This window comes from Phacochoerus africanus, chromosome 11 (genome assembly GCF_016906955.1).
Source record: "Phacochoerus africanus isolate WHEZ1 chromosome 11, ROS_Pafr_v1, whole genome shotgun sequence".
NCBI classification, from domain to species: domain Eukaryota; kingdom Metazoa; phylum Chordata; class Mammalia; order Artiodactyla; family Suidae; genus Phacochoerus; species Phacochoerus africanus.
This window is the reverse complement of record NC_062554.1, coordinates 129,801,317-129,822,680: the sequence shown is the minus strand read 5'-3', so window position 1 is coordinate 129,822,680 and position 21,364 is coordinate 129,801,317. Positions and strand designations below refer to the sequence as shown.

At 41.1% G+C, this 21,364-nt stretch overlaps 1 protein-coding gene across 1 annotated transcript in view; it reads left to right on the top strand.

The window, feature by feature from the left end:
- The first annotated feature begins 57 nt into the window (after window positions 1-57).
- The window catches only part of FLVCR1 (FLVCR heme transporter 1), a 28,756-nt gene continuing 7,449 nt past the window's right edge, over window positions 58-21,364 (top strand). Inside the window, exons 1-5 of the mRNA XM_047754133.1 lie at window positions 58-1,023; window positions 6,171-6,315; window positions 12,893-13,033; window positions 19,137-19,204; window positions 19,889-19,992. Of these exons, the coding sequence (XP_047610089.1) occupies window positions 286-1,023; window positions 6,171-6,315; window positions 12,893-13,033; window positions 19,137-19,204; window positions 19,889-19,992 (1,196 nt within the window). The 5' untranslated portion in view covers window positions 58-285. The remainder of the gene's footprint in view (window positions 1,024-6,170; window positions 6,316-12,892; window positions 13,034-19,136; window positions 19,205-19,888; window positions 19,993-21,364) is intronic.

The window sequence follows — 21,364 nt, the reverse complement described above, 5'->3', positions numbered from 1 at the left end:
GACGGCGCCCGCTGATTGGCGGGCCGGCCGTCACCGCGCAGTGACGCTAAGTTCTCCAGGCCCCGCCTGGTGCCGGGTGGATGCCTGCTGTACTGCGCGTGGGGACGACGACTCCTGCGGACTCAAGCAGTGCGGATTGCGACTCTGTGCTCACACCCGGGCTCACTCGCCGGGAGAAAGGGTCGCAGGAGCGGTGGGCTGAGGGGTAGGAGTTGGGGTGCAGGGAGGACCTCGGGTCTTGGGCCGGGGGTGCTGGGCTGGGAGGAGAGAGGGGGCACCAGGGACATGGCGCGGCCGGACGATGAAGAGGAGGCAGCGGTGGCGAACGGGCATCCGCCCTCGAATGGATACCTCCCCGTCCCGGGCGACGCGCCCGCGGGAGAAATGAGCGCGGAGACGCAGAAGGAGCCCAAAACTGGCTGCCTGGCCCTGAATGGAGTGTCTCGGGACAGCCCCAAAGCCGTCTCGAGAGCCCTGGACAGGCCGAAGACTCCACTGGCCCCGGAGGAAGAGACCCAGGCCTGGCTGCTGCCCAAGGGCCCCAGCGAAGAGAACCCGGGGGCCGAGAACACCCTGGTGGCCCGGACGGCGCTCTCCCCGCGGCGCTTTGTGATACTTCTGGTTTTCAGTCTGTACTCGCTGGTGAATGCCTTTCAGTGGATCCAATACAGCATCATCAGCAATGTCTTCGAGGGCTTCTACAACGTCCCTTCGCTGCACATCGACTGGCTGTCCATGGTGTACATGCTGGCCTACGTGCCCCTCATCTTCCCCGCCACCTGGCTGCTGGATACCAGAGGCCTGCGGCTCACCGCCCTGCTGGGCGCCGGCCTCAACGCCCTGGGCGCCTGGATCAAGTGCGGCAGCGTGCAACAGCATCTCTTCTGGGTCACCATGATGGGCCAGTGCCTGTGCTCCGTGGCCCAGGTGTTCATCCTCGGCTTGCCCTCCCACATCGCCTCTGTGTGGTTTGGACCCAAGGAGGTGTCCACAGCTTGTGCCACCGCCGTGCTAGGTAATCAGGTAAGGTCTAGGGTGATAGATGAAAACGGATCCTTAATGACCAGATAAAAAGTCATAGGCCATGTGAGCTAGACTTAGGCATGAACTCTTAGGAGGCCCTCTACAAATGGAGAGGAGATGAGTAGCCATAAAATAGGAAACAGTCTTGGACGAAAGAGGGGGGTTGATTTTTTTGTAAAGGCAGAACTTTCAAAACCAGTTTAAAATGACTACCTTATGTTTGAGAATTACTTCCAAAACGGTCTTGGTCCATGTATGCCTAACATAATAGAACACTTGTCAGTGCAATAATGAATGAGACTAAAGCAGGTATTATTTTTGTCACTAATGTATTCTTTGCAAAAGGAAGGTGTTGGATTCTGGAAAGCTTGTTCTTATTTTGATGGTCAGTGTGAACAGCTCCTATTTAATTGTATATATTAGCAGTTAGAGTGCCTGGTACATAACAGACACTCATAAATGATTGCTAAATAAATGTTCTAGTGATAAGGACCTCACAGCATTTCAGAATCCAATTACCAATTTTTAACTTTAAGAAAATGCAAGACAAATCACAGATGATGGAATCTGTTGTAAAAGTATGGCTTATTTTGCCAAGTCTCCATTAAAGTGTTTCCTAGACTTTGCCAACACTATAGGTTCAAATTCCCTTAGTGTTCTAGTAGCATTAGTACGTAGAATGTATGTATATGTATATTATATTCCAGGATTTTTTTTTTTTTTTTTTGTCTTTTGAGGGCCGCACATGCGGCATATGGAGGTTCCCAGGCTAGGGGTCTAATTGGAGCTGTTGCTGCCGAGCTACGCCACGGCCACAGCAACAGCAACACCAGGTCCGAGCCAAGTCCATGACCTATGCCACAGCTCACGGTAACGCTCGATCCTTAACCCACTGAGCGAAGCCCAGGGATCGAACCCACCACCTCATGGTTCCTAGTCGGATTCGTTTTCTGCTGCGGCACGACAGGAACTCCTATATTCAAGATTAGTACTTGATTGAGCATAATGGAAATACTATCAAGGCCAAATCTATGGATTATCTATTTCATGAATAATAAATGGAAATGATTTTTCATAGGCAGATTTCCCCTTAACACTTAGACACCTCTGGGTCTTCCTTCTGCATTCTCCCTAAGTGTTCTCATTCTTCCTTGGCTCTGGTAGCTGTGCACTTGCTCATGACCCCCAAATAGGCATCTTCACCCTAGATTATGGAGTGGTCATGGTAACATTCAGCATTATTGAGCATTCACTGCCGACCTGGTACCATGCTAAGAACTTCACACACATTGTTTCATTTCATTTAATTATGGAAGGTAGGGAGTATTCATTTCCTCATTTTATATATACAGAAACTTGATACTTGAAGGGATGAATTTATTTTCTATAGGTCACACAGCTAATTAGTGGCAGCATTTACTCTCAAGTCTGATTCCTGAACCCTATCTTTTAACTACCCATCTACACTGCCAAGTCTCTAACTTGAGAGAACCTTTTAAACATAGATGGGGGGAGTAGGATGGACCAGGAGTTTGGGGTTGGTAGAGGCAAACTATTACATTTAGAATGGATAAGCAATGGGGTCCTGCTGTACAGCACAGGGCCCCATGTCCACTCTCTTGGGTTAGAACATGATGTAGGATAGTATGGGGGAAAAAAAGAATTTATATATATATATATATATATATATGACTGGGTCACTTTGCTATACAGCAGAAATTGAAGGAACATTGTAAATCAACTATACCTTAATTAAAATTTTAAAAAATTTTAAAAAACTTATAAAATGAGTTTATACAGAAGAAGAAAAAGATTATCAGATTATGCCATTGCTTTACTTTAACTTGCCAGTGATTTTCCATAGTACTTAAAATCTAAATTCTTTACAAAACCTTACTAATATATCTGGTTCCTTAAACAACACTAAACTTGCATTTTGCAAAAGGGCCTTTGCAGAAACATTCTATCGGTCTGGAATGTCTAGAATGTTCTTGCTAGGATCACATTATATCCTATATCAGCTCTGTTTAAATTCATTTTAAATATCATTCAGTGGCATTTCTTTTTTTTTTCTTTTTTTTTTTTTTTGTCTTTTTAGGGCCACACCGACAGCATATGGAAGTTCCCAGGCTAGGGGTCAAATTGGAGCTGCAGCTGCCGGCCTATGCCACAGCCACAGCAACACGAGATCAAGCTGCCTCTGACCTACGTGACAGCTCCCAGCAACACCAGATCCTTGACCCACAGAGAGAGGCCAGAGATCAAACCTGCGTCCTCATGAATACTAGTCAGGTTTGTTATCACTGAGCCAAGACGAGAACTCCTCCCGGTGGCATTTCTTGAGGATCCCATTTAAAATTGCCTGGTCCCTTTCTTACTACATCCTCATACTCTGCTTCTCTATGTCTGATATATTTATGCTTATATATATTTTTTTTTCTTTTTAGGGCAACACCCATGGCATATGAAAGTTCCAGGCTAGGGGCTGAATCATATAGCTGTAGGCCACAGCCTGTGCCACAGCCATAGCAACACCAGATCCAAGCTGCATCCACGACTCACACTGCAGCTTGCAGCAGTGCTGGATCCTTAACCCATTGGCCCTGTCCCCGGGATCAAACCCACAACTTCATGGAAACCAGTTGGGTTCTTAACCTGCTGAGCCACAACGATGGCTATTTATGCTTACATGTTAATCGTTATTATTCATCTCCCATCCCCCACCCTTAGATTCTAATTTTCATGAAATAGGTACATGGCCTGAATGCATAGAACTGTATCACCAGCATTTATCACAGGGCCCACGCAGCGTGTTGTAGCTTCTCCATAAAAATTTATCGAAAAACTTAAATAAGCTTCAGTCTCATAACTACTGGTTAGCTGGATATTTCCAGTTAATATCTATCCCATTCTGAGCCCACCAGTCATGAAGAGGTCATTGCTCTTCATTTCCCCTGCCACCATCTTAGCCTTAGCCATCCGCAGCTCTCGCCTAGAGCTTGCTAGCCATTTTCCTGTCTGTAGCTCTTGCTCTCCTCCCTCTATTCTCCACATTCATCCTGGTGGTCTTACTAATGTGCATATCTGTCCTGGGCACTCCTTTGCCCCTTGCAGTGCCTTCTACTGCCCTTAGGATAAACTCGAACTCTCTAACTTGATGATGGGAGATCCTGCAGTTCTGCCTCCTGCCAGTTCCCCAGCTTCGCCTCTCTGCAGAGCCCCCATATTCCTCATAAACAGACTTTGCTCTGCCCCAGGGGAACTGTGCACTTCTCACCGTTTCTCACGAGGGCATGCTCTCTCCTTTGCACGCCATGTCCCCTTGTCTGAGAACATCTCTGTTTCACTTGGCTAACTCCAATTTCTTTTTTTTTGTTTTTTTTTGTTTGTTTGTTTGTTTTTTTAGGGTCACACCTACGGCATATGGAGGTTCCCAGGCTAGGGGTCGAATTGGAGCTGGAGCAGCCGGCCTACCCCACAGCCACAGCAACGCCAGATCCAAGCCTCGTCTGCAACCTACACCACAGCTCACGGCAGCGCCGGATCCTTAACCCACTGAGCGAGGCCAGGGATCAAACCTGCATCCTCATGGTTCCTAGTTGGATTCTTTTCCACTGTGCCATGACGGGAACTCCTAACTCCAATTTCTTATTAAGATCTCTGCTCCTTTAGAAATTTTTCCGGAACCTCAAGCCCATAGCAAGTGCTCCTTCAAAGTACGTTCTTAGCTGGAGTAACCACATGTTTCCAATTGGCCTGGGATAGTCCAGGTGCATACCTGTTGTCCAGCGCAACTGCTCAGGGAGTCCCTTTCACTCTGAGTGGAAATCTCGATTGGATGATCCATTAGGCAGTCGTCCCAGTGTTGGCATCCTCTGCCTCTCCCTCACAGTACTGCACTTACCACACTTAGGGCTGCTGCGAACATTGTGTACTACTCAATGCCTATTTTCACTTTTACCTAGGTCGTTTGGTAATTCTCTGTTTAACTTTCTTTTTGCTTTTTTGCTTTTTAGGGCCGCACTCATGGCATATGGAAGTTCTCAGGCTGAGGTTGAATCGGAGCCACAGCCACAGCAACGCCAGATCCGAGCCATGTCTGCAGCCTATACCACTGCTCACGGCAATACCAGATCCTAAACCCACTGAGCAAGGCCAGGGATTGAACCCGAAACCTCATGGATCCTAGTCGGGTTCGTTAACCACTGAGCCACAAAGGAAACTCCACTCTGCTTAACTTTTAAAGGAACTGCCAGATTGTTTTCCATGGTGACTGCACTCTTTTACACTGTTACTAGTTGTGCACAAGGGTTTCAATTTCTCCATGTCATGACTTTTTTTTTCTTTAGAGCCATTCTAGTGGGTATGAAATGGCATCTCTTCATGATTTTTTTTCTTTTTTGGCCACCCGGCAGCACATGGAAGTTCCCAGGCCAGGGATCAGATCTGAGCCGTAGTTGTGACCTGCACTGCAGCTGCAGCAACTTGGAATCCCCCAACCCACTGTGCTGGGCTAAGGATCAAACCTGCACCCTGGTGTTGCAGAGATACCTCCAATCCCATTGCACTGCAGCACGAATTCCCTCATTGTGGTTTTTGATTTGCATTTCCTCAGTAACTTATGACACTGAGCATTTTTTCCTGTGCTTATTGGACATTTGCTTATCTTCTATAGAGAAATGGCTGTTCATATCTTTTGCCCATTTTTGAACTGGAATCTTTGTCTTTTTGTTGTTGAGTTGTAAGTGTTCTCTATATATTCTGGACAGTCAACCCTTATCAAATATTTTCTCCCATTCTGTTGGTTGTCTGGTTGTCTTTTCTCAGCCTGTTTTTTTGTTTTTTTTTTTTTTAATGTTCTTATTCCACTTTTTGATTGTAAGTATCCAAAGGGTAAGGACTGTATCTTATACAACGTTATAGCAGCCTCATTTGGTTAGTTGGGTCTTAGTAAATGTTTATTGAATAGGGAAGGCATTTGTCAGCAGATTTTCTTTAATAGTACAATAGTAAAGAACATTAGAACATGATGCTTTATTATACACACACACACCAGCTGTCATCGTTATGTTGTTAATAATTGCCAGTGTGTACTTTTTTTTCCTATTATAATAAGAAGAAAATTAACAGGAATGTTTATTTTACAGCTTGGAACGGCAGTTGGCTTTTTACTGCCACCAGTTTTAGTGCCCAACACACAGAATAACACAGAACTTCTGGCTTGTAATATCAGTACCATGTTTTACGGAACAGCAGCGGTCGCCACATTTTTATTTATTTTAACAGTAATTGGTAAGTGAATTATTTTCCCTAAAGCTTAAATAGATAAATGCATGACAAACATATGAAAATAACAGTAACCAACCCTGAAAATTTGTATAGATAATATTTAAAGTGCCATTGGCTTGTTTCATTCTTGCTGTGCACTTTCTTGTTTAGGTGACGAATGCTACCGCCCTAGGGACATGTTATGGTTCACTACATCTGTTTTAATATTGTAAAGGGTTTGAAGACTAATTCATCTCATTAGTCATTTCATTCATCTCTACTAACTTTTCTTCCCTGATAACTGTTGGTTTCAAACATACCACCTGCCTTCTCTTTGCATATCCGTCTACATGTTCTGCATTTTAAGCTAACCTCGCCAGGATCAAGGTCTTATGCTTTGAAATGCTGCAGATAGGTTACAGCTTTCCTTTAAACGATAAATCCTTCCAAGGATCCCCAGTTTAACAATTAAATAGATCTGATAATGTTGACCAGTGAATGACCCTGGGCAGCAGCGAGCTGTTCAGCAGAATTTCAAACTGTGGCAACTATCTGCTTGTTAGGCCACTCCAGCAAAGCCACTGCTGCCAACATTCGTCCCCGAGTCCTCTCGTCTGGGCCTGTCTCTTGAAGCAGTCAGTCAAAATCAGCTGCAAGCAGCCATCATCAGTTTGGAAGAAGGTTTGGGAAGGTCTGCTTTTTAAAGTTTACTTTTAATGGGAAACAGTTCAATTTCAGGGAAAAGAAAAGCTGAGGCTTCCCGAAGTAATAAAGCGGCTAACATAACTACAGTATCCTATTGGGCTCTCAGTATATCTTAAATTGATTTGAAAAGGAAAGAAACTTTGCAGTTGAAGGCAGTCTTTTAATCCTTAAAATTTACAATTGAGTTGCATTGTAGGGTTTCCTGGTGGCCTGGCAGTTAAGGATTTGGCATTATCACTGCTGTGGCTTGGGTTTGATCCCTGGCCCAGGAACTTCTGCAGGCGCAGCCAAAAGAACATTTTTTTAAATTAGGAAGTGGCACATTTGCTGTGTGCTGGCTATGATCAAAGACAAATTATCCCTGTACTATTTGGGCAGTTTAACAAAGTTTTAAAATAAATCTATATTTTTCAGAAACAAATTTGTACATCTACTTTTTTGGTAACTCTTTGATTGGCTAGATGAAGTAAGAAAAGTGGTTTATGGATAATTTGCATAAATGGACTTTTCTTTTTGGTCATGGGGATTATTAAAATGTAAAATCCTCTTTCATTTGATTGCTTATGTATCTTCACAGAAATTCTGGTTTTCCCTTTTTTTAATTGTCTTCAATTGCTTGTCTCTGGAAGAAGTGAGAAGTAGATTGTATGTATCTATAGATATGAAACTATATGACATGTATCTTTAAACATATATGAGATGCTACAAATTTAAGATTTTTACTTGTCAAAGGAGTGGGACAAAAAACACTAATAGATGAGGCCATTGGCATATCACCCTGTGTTATTTGAAAAATTAAGACAGGGCTATTCATTTACATTATTTTACTTATTTATGTACTCATGGCTCATGAGTAGATAGTGGAAATGGAAATTGGAGAAAAAAGAATGGGAAGAAAATGGAATGGAAATGGAATAGGAACAAAAGGAACAAGTTTTGCTTGGTGACCTAGAATCTTAATTGATGATAACAAGCATAGTATAAAAGCAAAATAATATACAGTTGTGATATGAAAGTCTAGGCTGAAAATCGTGACATTTAAATTAAAAATTTACCTTTATTCTTATACCCAAATATTTGCTACTGAGGAAAATATGGAGTATTTTTAAAATCTTTACTTTCTTAAAGTTCTTTAATTATTAAGAGACAATCCTACTTCCTTCAAAATTCTACCCATAATTAATTTGGAAGCCTAACCAAACCCAGTGTTATAAAATAAATTTTAGTTTTGCTGATGCTTTTCAGCAATGTACATATATACAATTGGTACTCAACAGTCTTCCTAAAATACTATTTTGAGGGTTCATGCCTTGTAATCCTGCTACCTTCCTCATGGAGTTTACCTGTAAATGTAATCCAGCTAGCATTTCTAGGAATTAACCCCAACCTTCCATGGAATTTCACACTAGTGCCCCATTCTTATTGGGAGAAAACTATTGTGGTCTCTAACATTTGACTGATATGTACCAAATATGTTTAAAAACACACTACATTTTTTTTTTGGGGGGGGGGTTGCATCTATGGCATGTGGAAGTTCCCAAGCCAGAGATCAAACCCATACCACAGCAGCAACCTGAGCCACAGCAGTGGCAATACCAGATCCAGGTGGCTGAGGCACCAGGGAACTCCATATTTCATTTAATCCTCACAGCCCCATAAAGGTGGTCCTGTTATTATCATTCCCATTTCATAGATGAAGAAACTGGGCCACAGAATTTAAGTAGATTTAACTTACCCATGGTCATAGTTAGTAAATGCTGAAGATGAAATTTCAGCCTAGGTGGTCTAACTCCATTAATAAAATGTTACATATAAAAATACATCATTTTAGTTTTTACTAGTCTAATTTTTTTGGTTCAATTCAAATTCCTCTTAGAGAAGTGGTAATGCTGATGTGTTTGAATGTTGTTCTCATGCAGAGCAGTAAACTGTATCACTTAAGTATATCAATTAAAAGCCTTACCATCCTGATTCACTAAAATGAGTAGATGACAGAAATTAAAAGTAATAGCAGTCAAAATATTTAAGTTATTTAAACACATGAGTATATAATATGTATGCATATTTTTACTTTTGATTCTTATATTCAGGATATTTATATATCATCTGCTATTATAAACTTTTATTTATTTATTTATTTATTTGTCTTTTTGCCATTTCTTGGGACGCTCCCTCGGCATATGGGGGTTCCCAGGCTAGGGGTCGAATCGGAGCTGTAGCCACCGGCCTACGCCAGAGCCAGAGCAACGTGGGATCCGAGCCACGTCTGCGACCTACACCACAGCTCATGGTAACGCCGGATCGTTAACCCACTGAGCAAGGTCAGGGATCGAACCCGCAACCTCGTGGTTCCTAGTCGGATTCGTTAACCACTGTGCCATGATGGGAACTCCTAAACTTTTAATAGAAATACATTTTACTAGCATTCCCATTGTGGCTTATCAGGATAAGGACCTGATCTTGTCTCCTTGAGATGTGGGTTCGATCCTGGGCCTCGCTCTGTGGACTAAGGATCTGGCATTGCCACAAGCTGCGGCGTAATTTGCACACATTGCTTGGATCCAGTGGTGCTGTGGCTGTAGTGTAGCCTCAGCTGCAGCTCTGATTCGACCCTTAGCCTGGGAACTTCCACATGCTACAGGTGTGGCCGTAAAAAGAAAAAAAAAGAAATACATTGTACTTAGTCTATAAGAATTTCAGGCCCTGAGATAAAGTCTCTAGTTTTTAAAAATAAATATTTCTCCAAAAGACAATGTATTTTGAGTAGTACTCAATAACTCTTTGATGCATAAAAATTTTATGTATAAAAATTCTTTTATGTATATTATATAATCCTCTTAACACATTATTATTATCTCCTTTTTATGGATTAGGAAGCTATAGCAGAGAAGCAGGAATTGGTTTCTTCAGAGTCATACAGTGAGATGAGGCAGAGGCAGAATTCAAACCTGTATTTGTAGAGTTCCCTTAGTTTCTCAGAGGTTAACAAACCAAACTAGGATCCCTGAGAACGTGGGTTCGATCCCTGGCCTCGATCAGTGGGTTAAGGATCCAGCATTGCGGTGAGCTGTGGTATAGGTCGCAGACGTGGCTTGGATCCTGTGTTGCTGTGGCTGTAGCTGTGGCATAGGCCAGCAGCTGTAGCTCCCATTGGACCCCTGGCCTGGAAACTTCCATATGCTGTGAGTGTGGCCTTGAAAACCTAAAAAGCAAACAAAACAAAAAAACAAAAAAAAACCTACTTGTCTTACAACAATACATGTAATGTCTGCACAAATAATAAAATCAAAAGATAATATTATAATCTAATTTCAAAAAAAAAAAAAAGTGCTGCTAAACACAGTAGATTTGCTACTTATTCATCATGAGAGAAAAGTTTGAATGTAGTGCCCCAAAAATCTTTTTTTGGCTACTTTCCATGCCTATTGCCAACGGTGGAGAATAACTGTTTTAACAGTTAATTATTTTATTGGCACAACTTTAGGGGCCGGAGTGGGAAGAAGAGAGGAGGATAGAAGGCTTTTTTCTTTTTTTAGTTTCAAAGGGGAAAGAAAAAGCCATATTTCAGCCTTATGAGGCATAAACGGCGTCATAGACCAGTGGGGTTTTGTCCCTCTTTTTCTTTCTTTTCATAGACTTAAGCCCAAGTTTACTACACTGTGTAGCTGGTAGATAGAGTCTTGGTTTTGTCCAAAAGAGCACTTCACTTCCTAAAACTAAACGGTAACACTTGTATTTGTAACTCTAGTGGAGTTAAAGATTACCAAGGCTTGTTTTCCATTTGAATTCACATCTGAGTCATTTAGGATTATTTACCATAGTTAATAGTAATCAAAAATGACTTAGGACTCTCTAAATACCCTTGTAAGTGTAGTTTTTACATTCTGAAACTTTGTTTTATAACTGAGTAACTTCTGTTTCACCAATATTATTAATAAAAAGAGCTATCTCCTATCTTAACTAGAACGAAGAGAGACTTTCAGGCAAGGACAGCAGACGTTCCCAGCTGTACAAGCGGCAGATAGGTGAAAGGAAGAGGAGGAATTGCAACAGCTTAAACCTTTTATGTCTACCAGTCCTCCAATGTAAGGATATTGAAAAGTAAATATTTATGAGTCTGTCTCCTCTTGACTTAGTCGAGAGACCTATAAAAATAGAAGCCTATTTTAGTTTGATGGCTTATTTGTATCATAATTAACCAATGTTTTGGTGAGCAAAGAACTGTAATTTAAAATTTTTAGCAGCAAACAGGAGAACTAGAGAATTACAGTGGACGTTTTAAAGATCATTTCTCTCTTTTGCAGTGATTTTCAAACCTGGCTGGGTATTGAGTTTTGTGTCTAATACTCATTCTCAGGTTCTGTTCTGGAGGTTCTGATTCATTGAGCCTCAAAAATCGGTATCTTAAAATTTCTACATGATTACAATTGACCGTCAGGGCCATCGATCTAACCTACTTTCAAACTAGAAAGCAGGCTTTGTTAGAAGGAAGAAATAGCTACTATTGAAAAAGAGTAAATTCTAATATCTTAGAAAATATTACTTTCTGAATCCGTTTACCTTCTTTTTTGGTTTTTGAGTTTACCCTATTTCATTGATTCTGAATTGTACATTTTTTCCATGAGATCTCTGAAACTGATTTGCCTTTAATAATCAATGGTATCTAAGATGCATAAGTTTTAGAGATCTATATAATATTATGTTAATAGTTAATGATACTTATTGTTCACTTAAAAATTTGTTAAGAGGGTAGATTTCATGTTAAATGTTCATATCACAATCAAAAAAATCAATGGCATATAACATTAGTGGCAGTTGAGACGTGGTTATGTGAAACCTTCTGTTGATAGCTGCCAAGATCATTGAGTACCAACATCAGACCATCTTAGATTCAGTGAAATGCTGCATTTTCCATCTATTTTAGTTGAAAATTTTGAGTTAATACCAAATCTAGATATTAATTTCTAATGTACCAAATCTTAGCAGATCAGCTCTTCTGTCCAGAAATCTTGACTCCTAGTTAGCCAAACCCTACAGAAATCTCTCCCTAGCCATCTGTTGCAGAAAGTTAGTAGAGCTTTCCCTGCCCGGCAAAAGGGCAGTCTCTAAAGCTCTGGCTGACAGGCTATAGGATCTATCTCTAACTCCATAGAAATGGGCAGTGCTAGGACTTAAGAGTATCAAACTGGAGTTCCCTGGTGGCTCAGCAGGTTAAGGATCTGGCGTTGTCACTGCTGTGGCTCAGATCACTGTGGTGTGAGTTTGATCCCTGGCCCAGGAACTTCTGCATGCCTCAAGCACGGCCAAAAGAAGAAGACAAGATACCATACATCACACTTTTATGTCTCTCAGGTCTACCCCTAGATTTTCCACATGCGGCTAAAGTGAGTCAGCAAGCAAACCTAGCTCTGGTCCCATGAAGGCACCTGGACTTTTTCAGTTCTAGAAGGGTAACTGGATCAGATGATCAACTTTATATCAAATTTCAGAAAAAAATAGACACTAACTTAAGAGAGTCCCATAAAGTTCAATAACATTGGCTTGCTCATATCAGATATTACCTCTGATTACAGATTGATCCACATTTAGAAACGGAGTTGTTGAATACTTCCAATAATAAAAATTAATCTTTCCTAACTAAAACTAGAATAATCCCTGGGCAAGGTTGTGACCTAGTATTGATGGTTTTGTGACTCAGTTATGTGAATTGGCCAAATCTCTGAGTTTTAGTCAGTTCAGAGAGTTGAGTTGATAATACCAAACTATTCTTATAAATGAGTGAAAATGACAAGCCTCACTATAAGACTTTCAACTACCTCTTCAAACTTAAACTGAATTTAGTCTCCTCACTAAGGAAGACACGTGTATTTAATGACCTTTTCATATATGTTTCCAGCATTCAAAGAAAAACCTCAGTATCCACCAAGTCAGGCTCAAGCTATTCTCCAAGACAATCCCCCTGAAGACTACTCCTACGTGAAATCCATAAGGAACCTGTTTAGAAACATTCCTTTTGTCCTTCTATTGATCACTTATGGTAAGTGGGGTTTTTTTTAATTTTCTTTGATGTTCTCTATACACGTTGGAGAATTGCAGATTCTTTTCCTTTAATCTAGTGTCATGAGCTTTAATTAATGAGAGAATGAAATAGGTCTGTTAACTCTATGATGATAGGATATTCATAAACTTAAATTTTTAACTAAAAACAAAAACTTCAGGATAGATTTTCTTACATGTTTTTAAAGAAAAAAAAAATTACAGATCTTAAAGAGAAAAGCGCTATCTTCTTTGGAGAATTCTCCCAGGGGGTTTTAGGTCCTGTATGAACTATAGGTCTGACCACCATAAGCATGTGGAAAATGTCATCATTAGTTCCTTTGACCCCGTGCAAACTGTCACTTACCTTGATGCTGACTGAAAATGCCCTCCAGAGTTCCCATCGTGGTGCAGTGGTTAACGAATCTGACTAGGAACCATGAGGTTGCGGGTTTGATCCCTGGCATTGCCTAGTGGGTTAAGGATCCGGCGTTGCCGTGAGCTATGGTGTAGGTCGCAGACATGGCTCAGATCCTGAGTTGCTGTGGCTCTGGTGTAGGCCAGTGGCTACAGCTCTGATTCGACCCCTAGCCTGGGAACCTCCATATGCCGCAGGAGTGGCCCTAGAAAAGGCAAAAAAAAAAAAAAAAAAAGCTGTCCTTTTAGATCCTGCAGTGTAGCTGACGCATAATTCATCCTAACACTGCACTGCGGCTTTGACTGCAGGCATCAATGTATTTGGTTCTCATCAGAGCTTTCTGACAGCTTATTCTTTGTTTGTTATAGTAACACTGTTTATATTAACCAGTGCCCCCTATTGCTTGCCCTTAGAGGTCATTCACTGCTATTTTCTTCTTTATATTTTTTAGGGGGAGTGCACGCCATAGTATATAATTGTTTTACAAGTTGTAACAAGTTATGCTGTGACCTAAACACTTATCCTTTACCAGGATTACTTGTGTGTGTGTATGTTCAGCGGAAATTATTAAACGTGAAGGTAGAACATTAAATCTAATGAATTCCTGCGTAGCCATCATCACCCAGCTTCAACAGTTACCAGCATTTCACCAATCTTGCTTTTATTTTCTCTGCTTTTTTCTTGGAATACTTTAAAGCAAATCTCAGATGTTACATCATCTCATCATTAAATACTTTAGCATGCCATGGTTTCCTTTCTTAATTTTGCATAAGGATTACCGCCAATGCTTAGCTTAAACCTAAGATGTATAACTAGGAAGCAGAGAAAGTACAGTGGCTCACTGTTACTATTAGAGCAAATTCATTTAGCCTGTCATTTAAGGAGGCTTCTTTCTTTCATTTATCTCTCACAGTGTTTCCCAAAACAAAATTCTCTTTCAGCCAGATATATTATCATCTCTGTGCCACATACACACTCAGAAACATGATTCCACCTGCATATACACTGTTGATTCTCGTCTCGGTGATGCATCTTGTGTCACTGTTTCTTTTTTATGAAATGCGCTTCTTTTTTCCATTAGGCAAGCCTATAAGAGCTAACTTAACGTTTACCTCACTTATTGTTCATTCTGTGATTCATTCACTGGTTCATTTATCCCACCAGTAATTATTAAGTACCAACTAAATGTATAATAGTACCCTAGATGCTCTTTAGGTTAGAAAGAAACGTGATATATGATTTCCACCCTGAAGTATTATAATTCAGTTAATATAAACATCTGAAAATAAACAACAGCTTAAAAGTTATTTATCCCAAAGGTAACAGCACGAGAGAAATTGTTTGGCAAGTCCATGCTAAAGGCATTCAGTCTCTACCATTGGGACAAGATAGGTGAAGGGAAGGGGGTGGATGGCAGGGGGAGCATCATGGCGAAGATGGTGATTGAGCTTGGCCTCGAAGGACAGGGTAGATTTGGGGAGACAACAAGGGAGAGGGGAATGGCATGAGCAGGGGCCTAGGTGGTACAATGTCTGAATACGCTGACTTCTGGGGACCTTCTGTGTCTTTTATATCACATCATTTAGCACTTACTCGATTATTCAGAAATGATTAGGTTAAAATTTGTTTAGTTATTTCATCTAACTTTTTGAGATAGAAAGATTGCTATGCCTATTTTATAAATAGAAGACTGTGGAGTTCCCGTGGTGGCGCAGTGGTTAACGAATCCGACTAGGAACCATGAGGTTGCGGGTTCGATCCCTGGCCTTGCTCAGTGGGTTAAGGATCCGGCGTTGCCGTGAGCTGTGGTGTAGGTTGCAGACGCGGCTCAGATCCTGCGCTGCTGTGGTTCTGGCATAGGCCAGCGGCTGTAGCTGCGATTAGATCCCTAGCCTGGGAACCTCCATATGCCGCGGGAGCAGCCCAAGAAATGGCAAAAAGACAAAAAAAAAAAAAAGACTGTGTTCTCATTTCTTATTTCTAAACTTTGTTTATTTATATGAAATTCAAAAGGTGCAAAGGATAGGGGTTCCCATCATGGCTCAGCATTAACAAATGCCACTAATATCCATAAGGACACAGGTTCCATCCCTGGTCTTGCTTAGTGGGTTAAGGATCTGGTAATGCCGTGAGCTGTGGTGTAGGTTGCAGAGGTGGCTCTGATTTGGCGTTGCTGTGGCTGTGGTATAGGCCAGCAGCTAACAGCTCCAATTTGACCCCAAGCCTAGAAACTTCCATATGCTGCACCTGCGGCCCTAAAAAGCAAAAGAAAGAAAGAAAGGGTACAAAGGATATACAGTGAAAAGTTGGGGAGTTCCCATCGTGGCTCAGTGGTTGACAAATCCGACTAGGAACCAGGAGGTTGAGGGTTCGATCCCCAGCCTTGCTCAGTGGGTTGAGCATCCGGCGTTGCTGTGACCTGCGGTGTAGGTTGCAGGCGCAGCTCGGATTCCGAGTTGCTGTGACTCTGGTGTAGGCCAGCGGCTGTAGCTCCAATTAGACCCCTAGCCTGGGAACCTCCATGTGCCGCAGGAGCAGCCCTAGAAAAGCCAAAAAAAAAAAAAAAAAAACACAGTGAAAAGTTGGTCTTGCCCCATCTCTGTCCTCAGGTCACCCAGTAATGGAGTGAAAAAGGCCAGTTACCCAGGGGTTTTTGTAAAGATCTTTAGATCAGCTATAGGCCTCATCCTGCAGTCTCCAACTTAAACAGGGTTTGTAGCGGAACTTGGCTAATTCTGAAATTCCTATGAGAGAAATAAGGGCCAAGAACAACAAAGGTAATTTTATAAAGAACAAAGTAAGAAACTCATTCTCAGCTATGAAGATTTGTAGAACAATTGTAATTAAGATGCCATGTGGGAGTTCCCATCGTGGCGCAGTGGTTAACGAATCCAACTAGGAACCATGAGGTTGTGGGTTCGATCACTGGCCTTGCTCAGTGGGTTAGGGATCCGGCGTTGCCGTGAGCTGTGGTGTAGTTTGCAGACGCGGCTCGGATCCCGAGTTGCTGTGGCTCTGGCGTAGGCCGGTGGCTACAGCTCCGATTCAACCCCTAGCCTGGGAACCTCCATATGCCACAGGAAGCGGCCCTAGAAAAGGCAAAAAGACCAAAAAAAAAAAAAAGAAAGAAAAAAAAATGCCATGTGTTAGTAAGAGATAGACAGATCACTGGGACAGAATAGAGAGCCCAGTGACCTACCCCTGTGTATCTGTTGACATAGGCCAGGTTGTATTATGTATAGCAATGAAACCCCACCTAAAAAGTTTTAGTGGCCTAACACATCAAAAGTTTATTTCTTGCCAATGTTACATGTTCGGTGTGAATTGGCAGCAAGTTACTCAGAGATCCAGCTGACATCTCAGCATGTGCTTCCATAATTACTGAGGCAGAAAAATAGGAAATGTTACTTTTTTTGTCTTTTTGCCTTTTCTAGGGCCGTTTCCGTGGCATATGGAGGTTCCCAGGCTAGGGGTCTAATCAGAGCTGTAGCCACCAGCCTACGCCAGAGCCACAGCAACGCGGGATCCGAGCCGCGTCTGCAACCTACACCACAGCTCACGGTAACGCCGGATCCTTAACCCATTGAGCAAGGCCAGGGATCGAACCCGAAACCTCATCGTTCCTAGTTGGATTCGTTAACCACTGAGCCACAATGGGAACTCCAGGAAATGTCACTTTTGCTCACATGTAAAGTCATATGGCCTGCCACTAAGTACCTGGAAAGAGAAAAAGTAGAATGTTCGCAAGCAGCTATGATGATTAGAACATTATGTATACATGAAAACCTGATGTTTGTAGAAGAGAATCTATACAATAAATTGTCCTGGGACAATCTGTTATCCATATGGGAAAATAAAGTAAAATTAGGTCTCTACATAAACCCTAAATAAAAGATGGATAAATATGATTACTTTAAAATAATGATATTTTCTAAAAAAGTCATGACATAGACTATGAGAAAATGTCTGCAATGCATATAACCAACAAAGGCTTAGTACCTACAATATAAAAGTGACTCCTAATCAGTAAGAAAAGAACAATCCAGGGAAATCAGAAGGCATTTGCATGTTCGTGTGTGTGTGTGTGTGTGTGTGTATTGCTCGTATATGACGCTCAACCTTACTAGTAATCAAGGAAATGCAAATCCAAAGCAGAGTAAGATACGATATCACACACATTCAAATTGGCAAAAAAAAAAGGTTTTTTCTTTAATCTAATGAAGACAGATTTGGCAAGGATATGGAGTCAAGGGACTCTGCTGGTAGTATAAACTGATATAACCATTTTGAAGAGCAATTTGGCTATATCCAGAAAGTAGAAGTTCTGCTCCTAGGTATATACTTAGAGAAACCCTTATATATAAGAACAAAAGCATAGTATTCATTGCAAAATTGTTTTCAATAGTGAAAAACTGGAAAAAGCCCAAAAGTGTCTATTGACTTAGGACAAGAGGTAATTAAATTGAAGTGTATTTGCAGAATAAACAGTTATACACAAGAGAAAACACTTGAGCTAAAATAAAAAGTATTGACATGGATAAATCTCAAAATCGTGATATTGAATAATAAAACAAATTGCAGGTGAATACAGATATATTATTTATATAAAGTTTAAATACATGTGTGTGGAATAGTGCTCTCCATTGTTTATGGGTATACATATATTGTAATGTCTAAAATGATAAATGCCAGGATCAGGATAAGGGTTACCTTTGAGGAAGAATAGGATTAAGGAAGGTCTGAAAAATCAACTCTGAAGCAAAGATGACAAAATGTTAATGTTTGGCCAGGAGGGTGATGAGTAAGGGTAGTTGTTAAACTAGCCACTGTTCTATTTAGTATGCTTAGAATCATTATAGGAAAATAATAAACTGAAGTTTCAGCTAAATTAGGAGACGTAAAGTCATATAACATATGCAAAGAAACTCCAGGATTCAAACCTAGTCATGTGCTTCCTGATAACCAGCTATCGTCATGTTTCCCTTATTATGTATTCTTTAATTAACATTGTCTTGCTAATTGCCTTGTAAGTCTTTGATGCTGGGATGAGATCTCTGGAGCAGGGATTCTGTCTTAATGCTTTAACATCCATTAGCTCGAGACAATGAATGTCGTAGGTGCACAGTGAGCAGTCCATTGCTCGATTGCCACATACAGTGTTATGCATGGCCTGTGATTTCTGGTTGGTGTGTCTGAATCGAAATAATAATAAATGGGGAGTTCTGGTCGTGGCTCATCGGAAACAAATTTGACTAGTATCCATGAGGACACAGGTTCGATCCCTGGCCCCACTCAGTGGGTGAAGGATCCAGTTGCCTTGCACTGTGGTGTAGGTCGCAGACACGGCCAGGGTCTGACTTTGCTGTGGCTGTGGTATAGGCCGGCAGCTACAGCTCCTATGCGACCCCTAGCCTGGGAACCTCCATATGCCATGGGTGTAGCCCCAAAAAGACAGGGGGAAAAAAAAGAAATGATAATAAATGGTGTTGTGACAGTATTCTACAGTCAAAATCTCTAGTAGGTTTAGTTGTTACATTGATCAGCCTACGTCCTGAAAGGGAATCGTCTTGCTGCTTTTCTGCCACCTGTCTAAGAAGACTATATTTTCACAGTTGTCATTGAATTCCCCCTATCACTTTATGAACTAGTAAATGCTACACTTAAAATTTTCTGTTTCCTGTTATAGGTATCATGACTGGAGCATTTTATTCAGTCTCAACATTATTAAATCAAATGATACTGACATATTATGAGGTAAGCTTCTGCCTATATTGTGTTGCATGTCTGGCCAAGCATTTTTCTTTATCAGTTTAATTCCCTTTAGCATGATCATAAGATTAAAGCTGTATGATGATTTGTATTTGTTTAAATTGAGAATACATTTAATCTAATTTATAAGACACGACAGGGAAAGCAGAAGTCATTATTGCTTTAACAATACCTCCGTCTCGTTTCAGTTTGTTTAAAGAGATAGTGTGACTGGTTATATGGCAAAAGACAAAGAACAATATTTAAAAGAAACCAAAACAAACACAAAGAAGTAACTATCAAGCTCTGACCTCTCTGCTTTTGAACGGAGAAAGCAGTTATACCAAGTAAAAGCGATCAGATTTTAACTTCCTTTTCAGACATCTGTGAATTACTTCAGAATTCTATCAAGAATCACTGTAGTTCTAACCATGGAGGATCAAGAAAAACTTGCTTATTGATTTCTGCCCCCTAGCAAGGTTTTTCTTCTGGCTTTAATTATAGAACAGCCCCTATATACTTTGCCTGCTCCCACTCCACTCACCTTAACACAAGTACTGAAGTCTTCCTGTTATAGTACGTGCTTAATCTGATCTGCTTATTTCCACTGACTCTGAGAAGGTATGAGAATGTGAAGGACCTGTTTGAACTAAAGGTATCTGATTAACTTCTTTTGACAAAAATTTTAAGGGAGAAGAAGTGAATGCTGGAAGGATTGGGCTCACACTGGTCCTGGCTGGAATGGTGGGCTCTATTCTTTGTGGCTTATGGCTGGATTATACCAAAACATACAAGTAAGTGGAAGTAGACACACGCACGGTGTACAACCTAAGGCATTTTGGTTTGGGTTTTTTGTTTTTGCTTTTTTTTTTGGCCACACCTGCAGCATGTGGAGGTTCCTGGGCCAGGGAGTGAACTTGAGCCATGGCAGCGACGTGAGCCACTGCAGTGACAACACTAGATCCTTAACCACAAGGCCACAGGAGAACTCCAGTATTTTGGTTTTAAGGGAATCTTTGCTTTTTATTTTAAGAACTTTACAAAGTGTTATTGTTACTCAAAACTTGGATTCTTGGGAGTTTCCTGTTGTGGCTCAGGGGAAACAAACCCGACTAGGATCTATGAGGACATGGGTCAATCCCTGGCCTCGCTCAGTGGGTTAAGGATCTGGCGATGCCATGAGCTGTGGTGTAGGTCGCAGATGCAGCCTGGATCCCACATGGCTGTGGCTGTGGCTGTGGCTGGCAGCTGCAACTCTAATTTGACCCCTAGGCTGGGAAGTTCCATATGCTGCAAGTGCAGCCCTGCAGCAAAAAAAAAAAAAAAAAAGCAATGCTTGGATTCTCAACACTCTTGGGTTCCCTTCACTTCTGAACGTCTCAGTAGTCTGTATATTGTCTTATTGGTCATATTGATTTCAGCCTTGAGAACTCAGATACCTTATGCGCTCTCTTCCCTCTAATAATACATACACTGCAGAATGGATTGTTTCTATTCTAAAAAGAGCCTTTTCTGAGAAACATTTGACTTTTGACAGAGACTTTATATTGCTTTCTTCTCATGCGGTGAACTTAAAAAACAAAGAAAAGGTTGTTCTTCCCTATCAAAAAATGATTAGTGAGCATAAGACTTTTTTGGCAAAATGTTTTTGGCTGAAATATCCCTAAACTGTAGCGCCACTTAACTAGATTACTGTCATATATAATATGAAAATGATATTAATTGTACATCCATATGGAACCAGAAAGATGCTTATACGAAAGAAAACGTGAGTAATGCCAACTGGGAGACTTAGGGATTTCAGAGGCAGCATCTTTTGCATGGGGCCTTAAAAGAAGAGCTACATTCAAAAAAAAAAAAAGAATAGCTACATTTCTTAACAAGCAGAAACATCCCATCTGCATGGGAGAAATACATGGAGGGAATGAAATAAATAAAATGAACTGTTTCCTACCTATGCACTTTTCAAACCCAAGATACATCTGATACCATTATCTAAACCCTTTCAAAGTACCTCTAATCTTGAAATTCTCTTGCATAATTTAAGACAGTATTCACTGCAGCTTCATTATTATGAAATGATAGCTTAGAGTGAAACCCGTTAAATTTGTAGATGAAGGGAGCATACGTGAGGGATTAACTTTATTAATAGTCTTTGGTCCATCA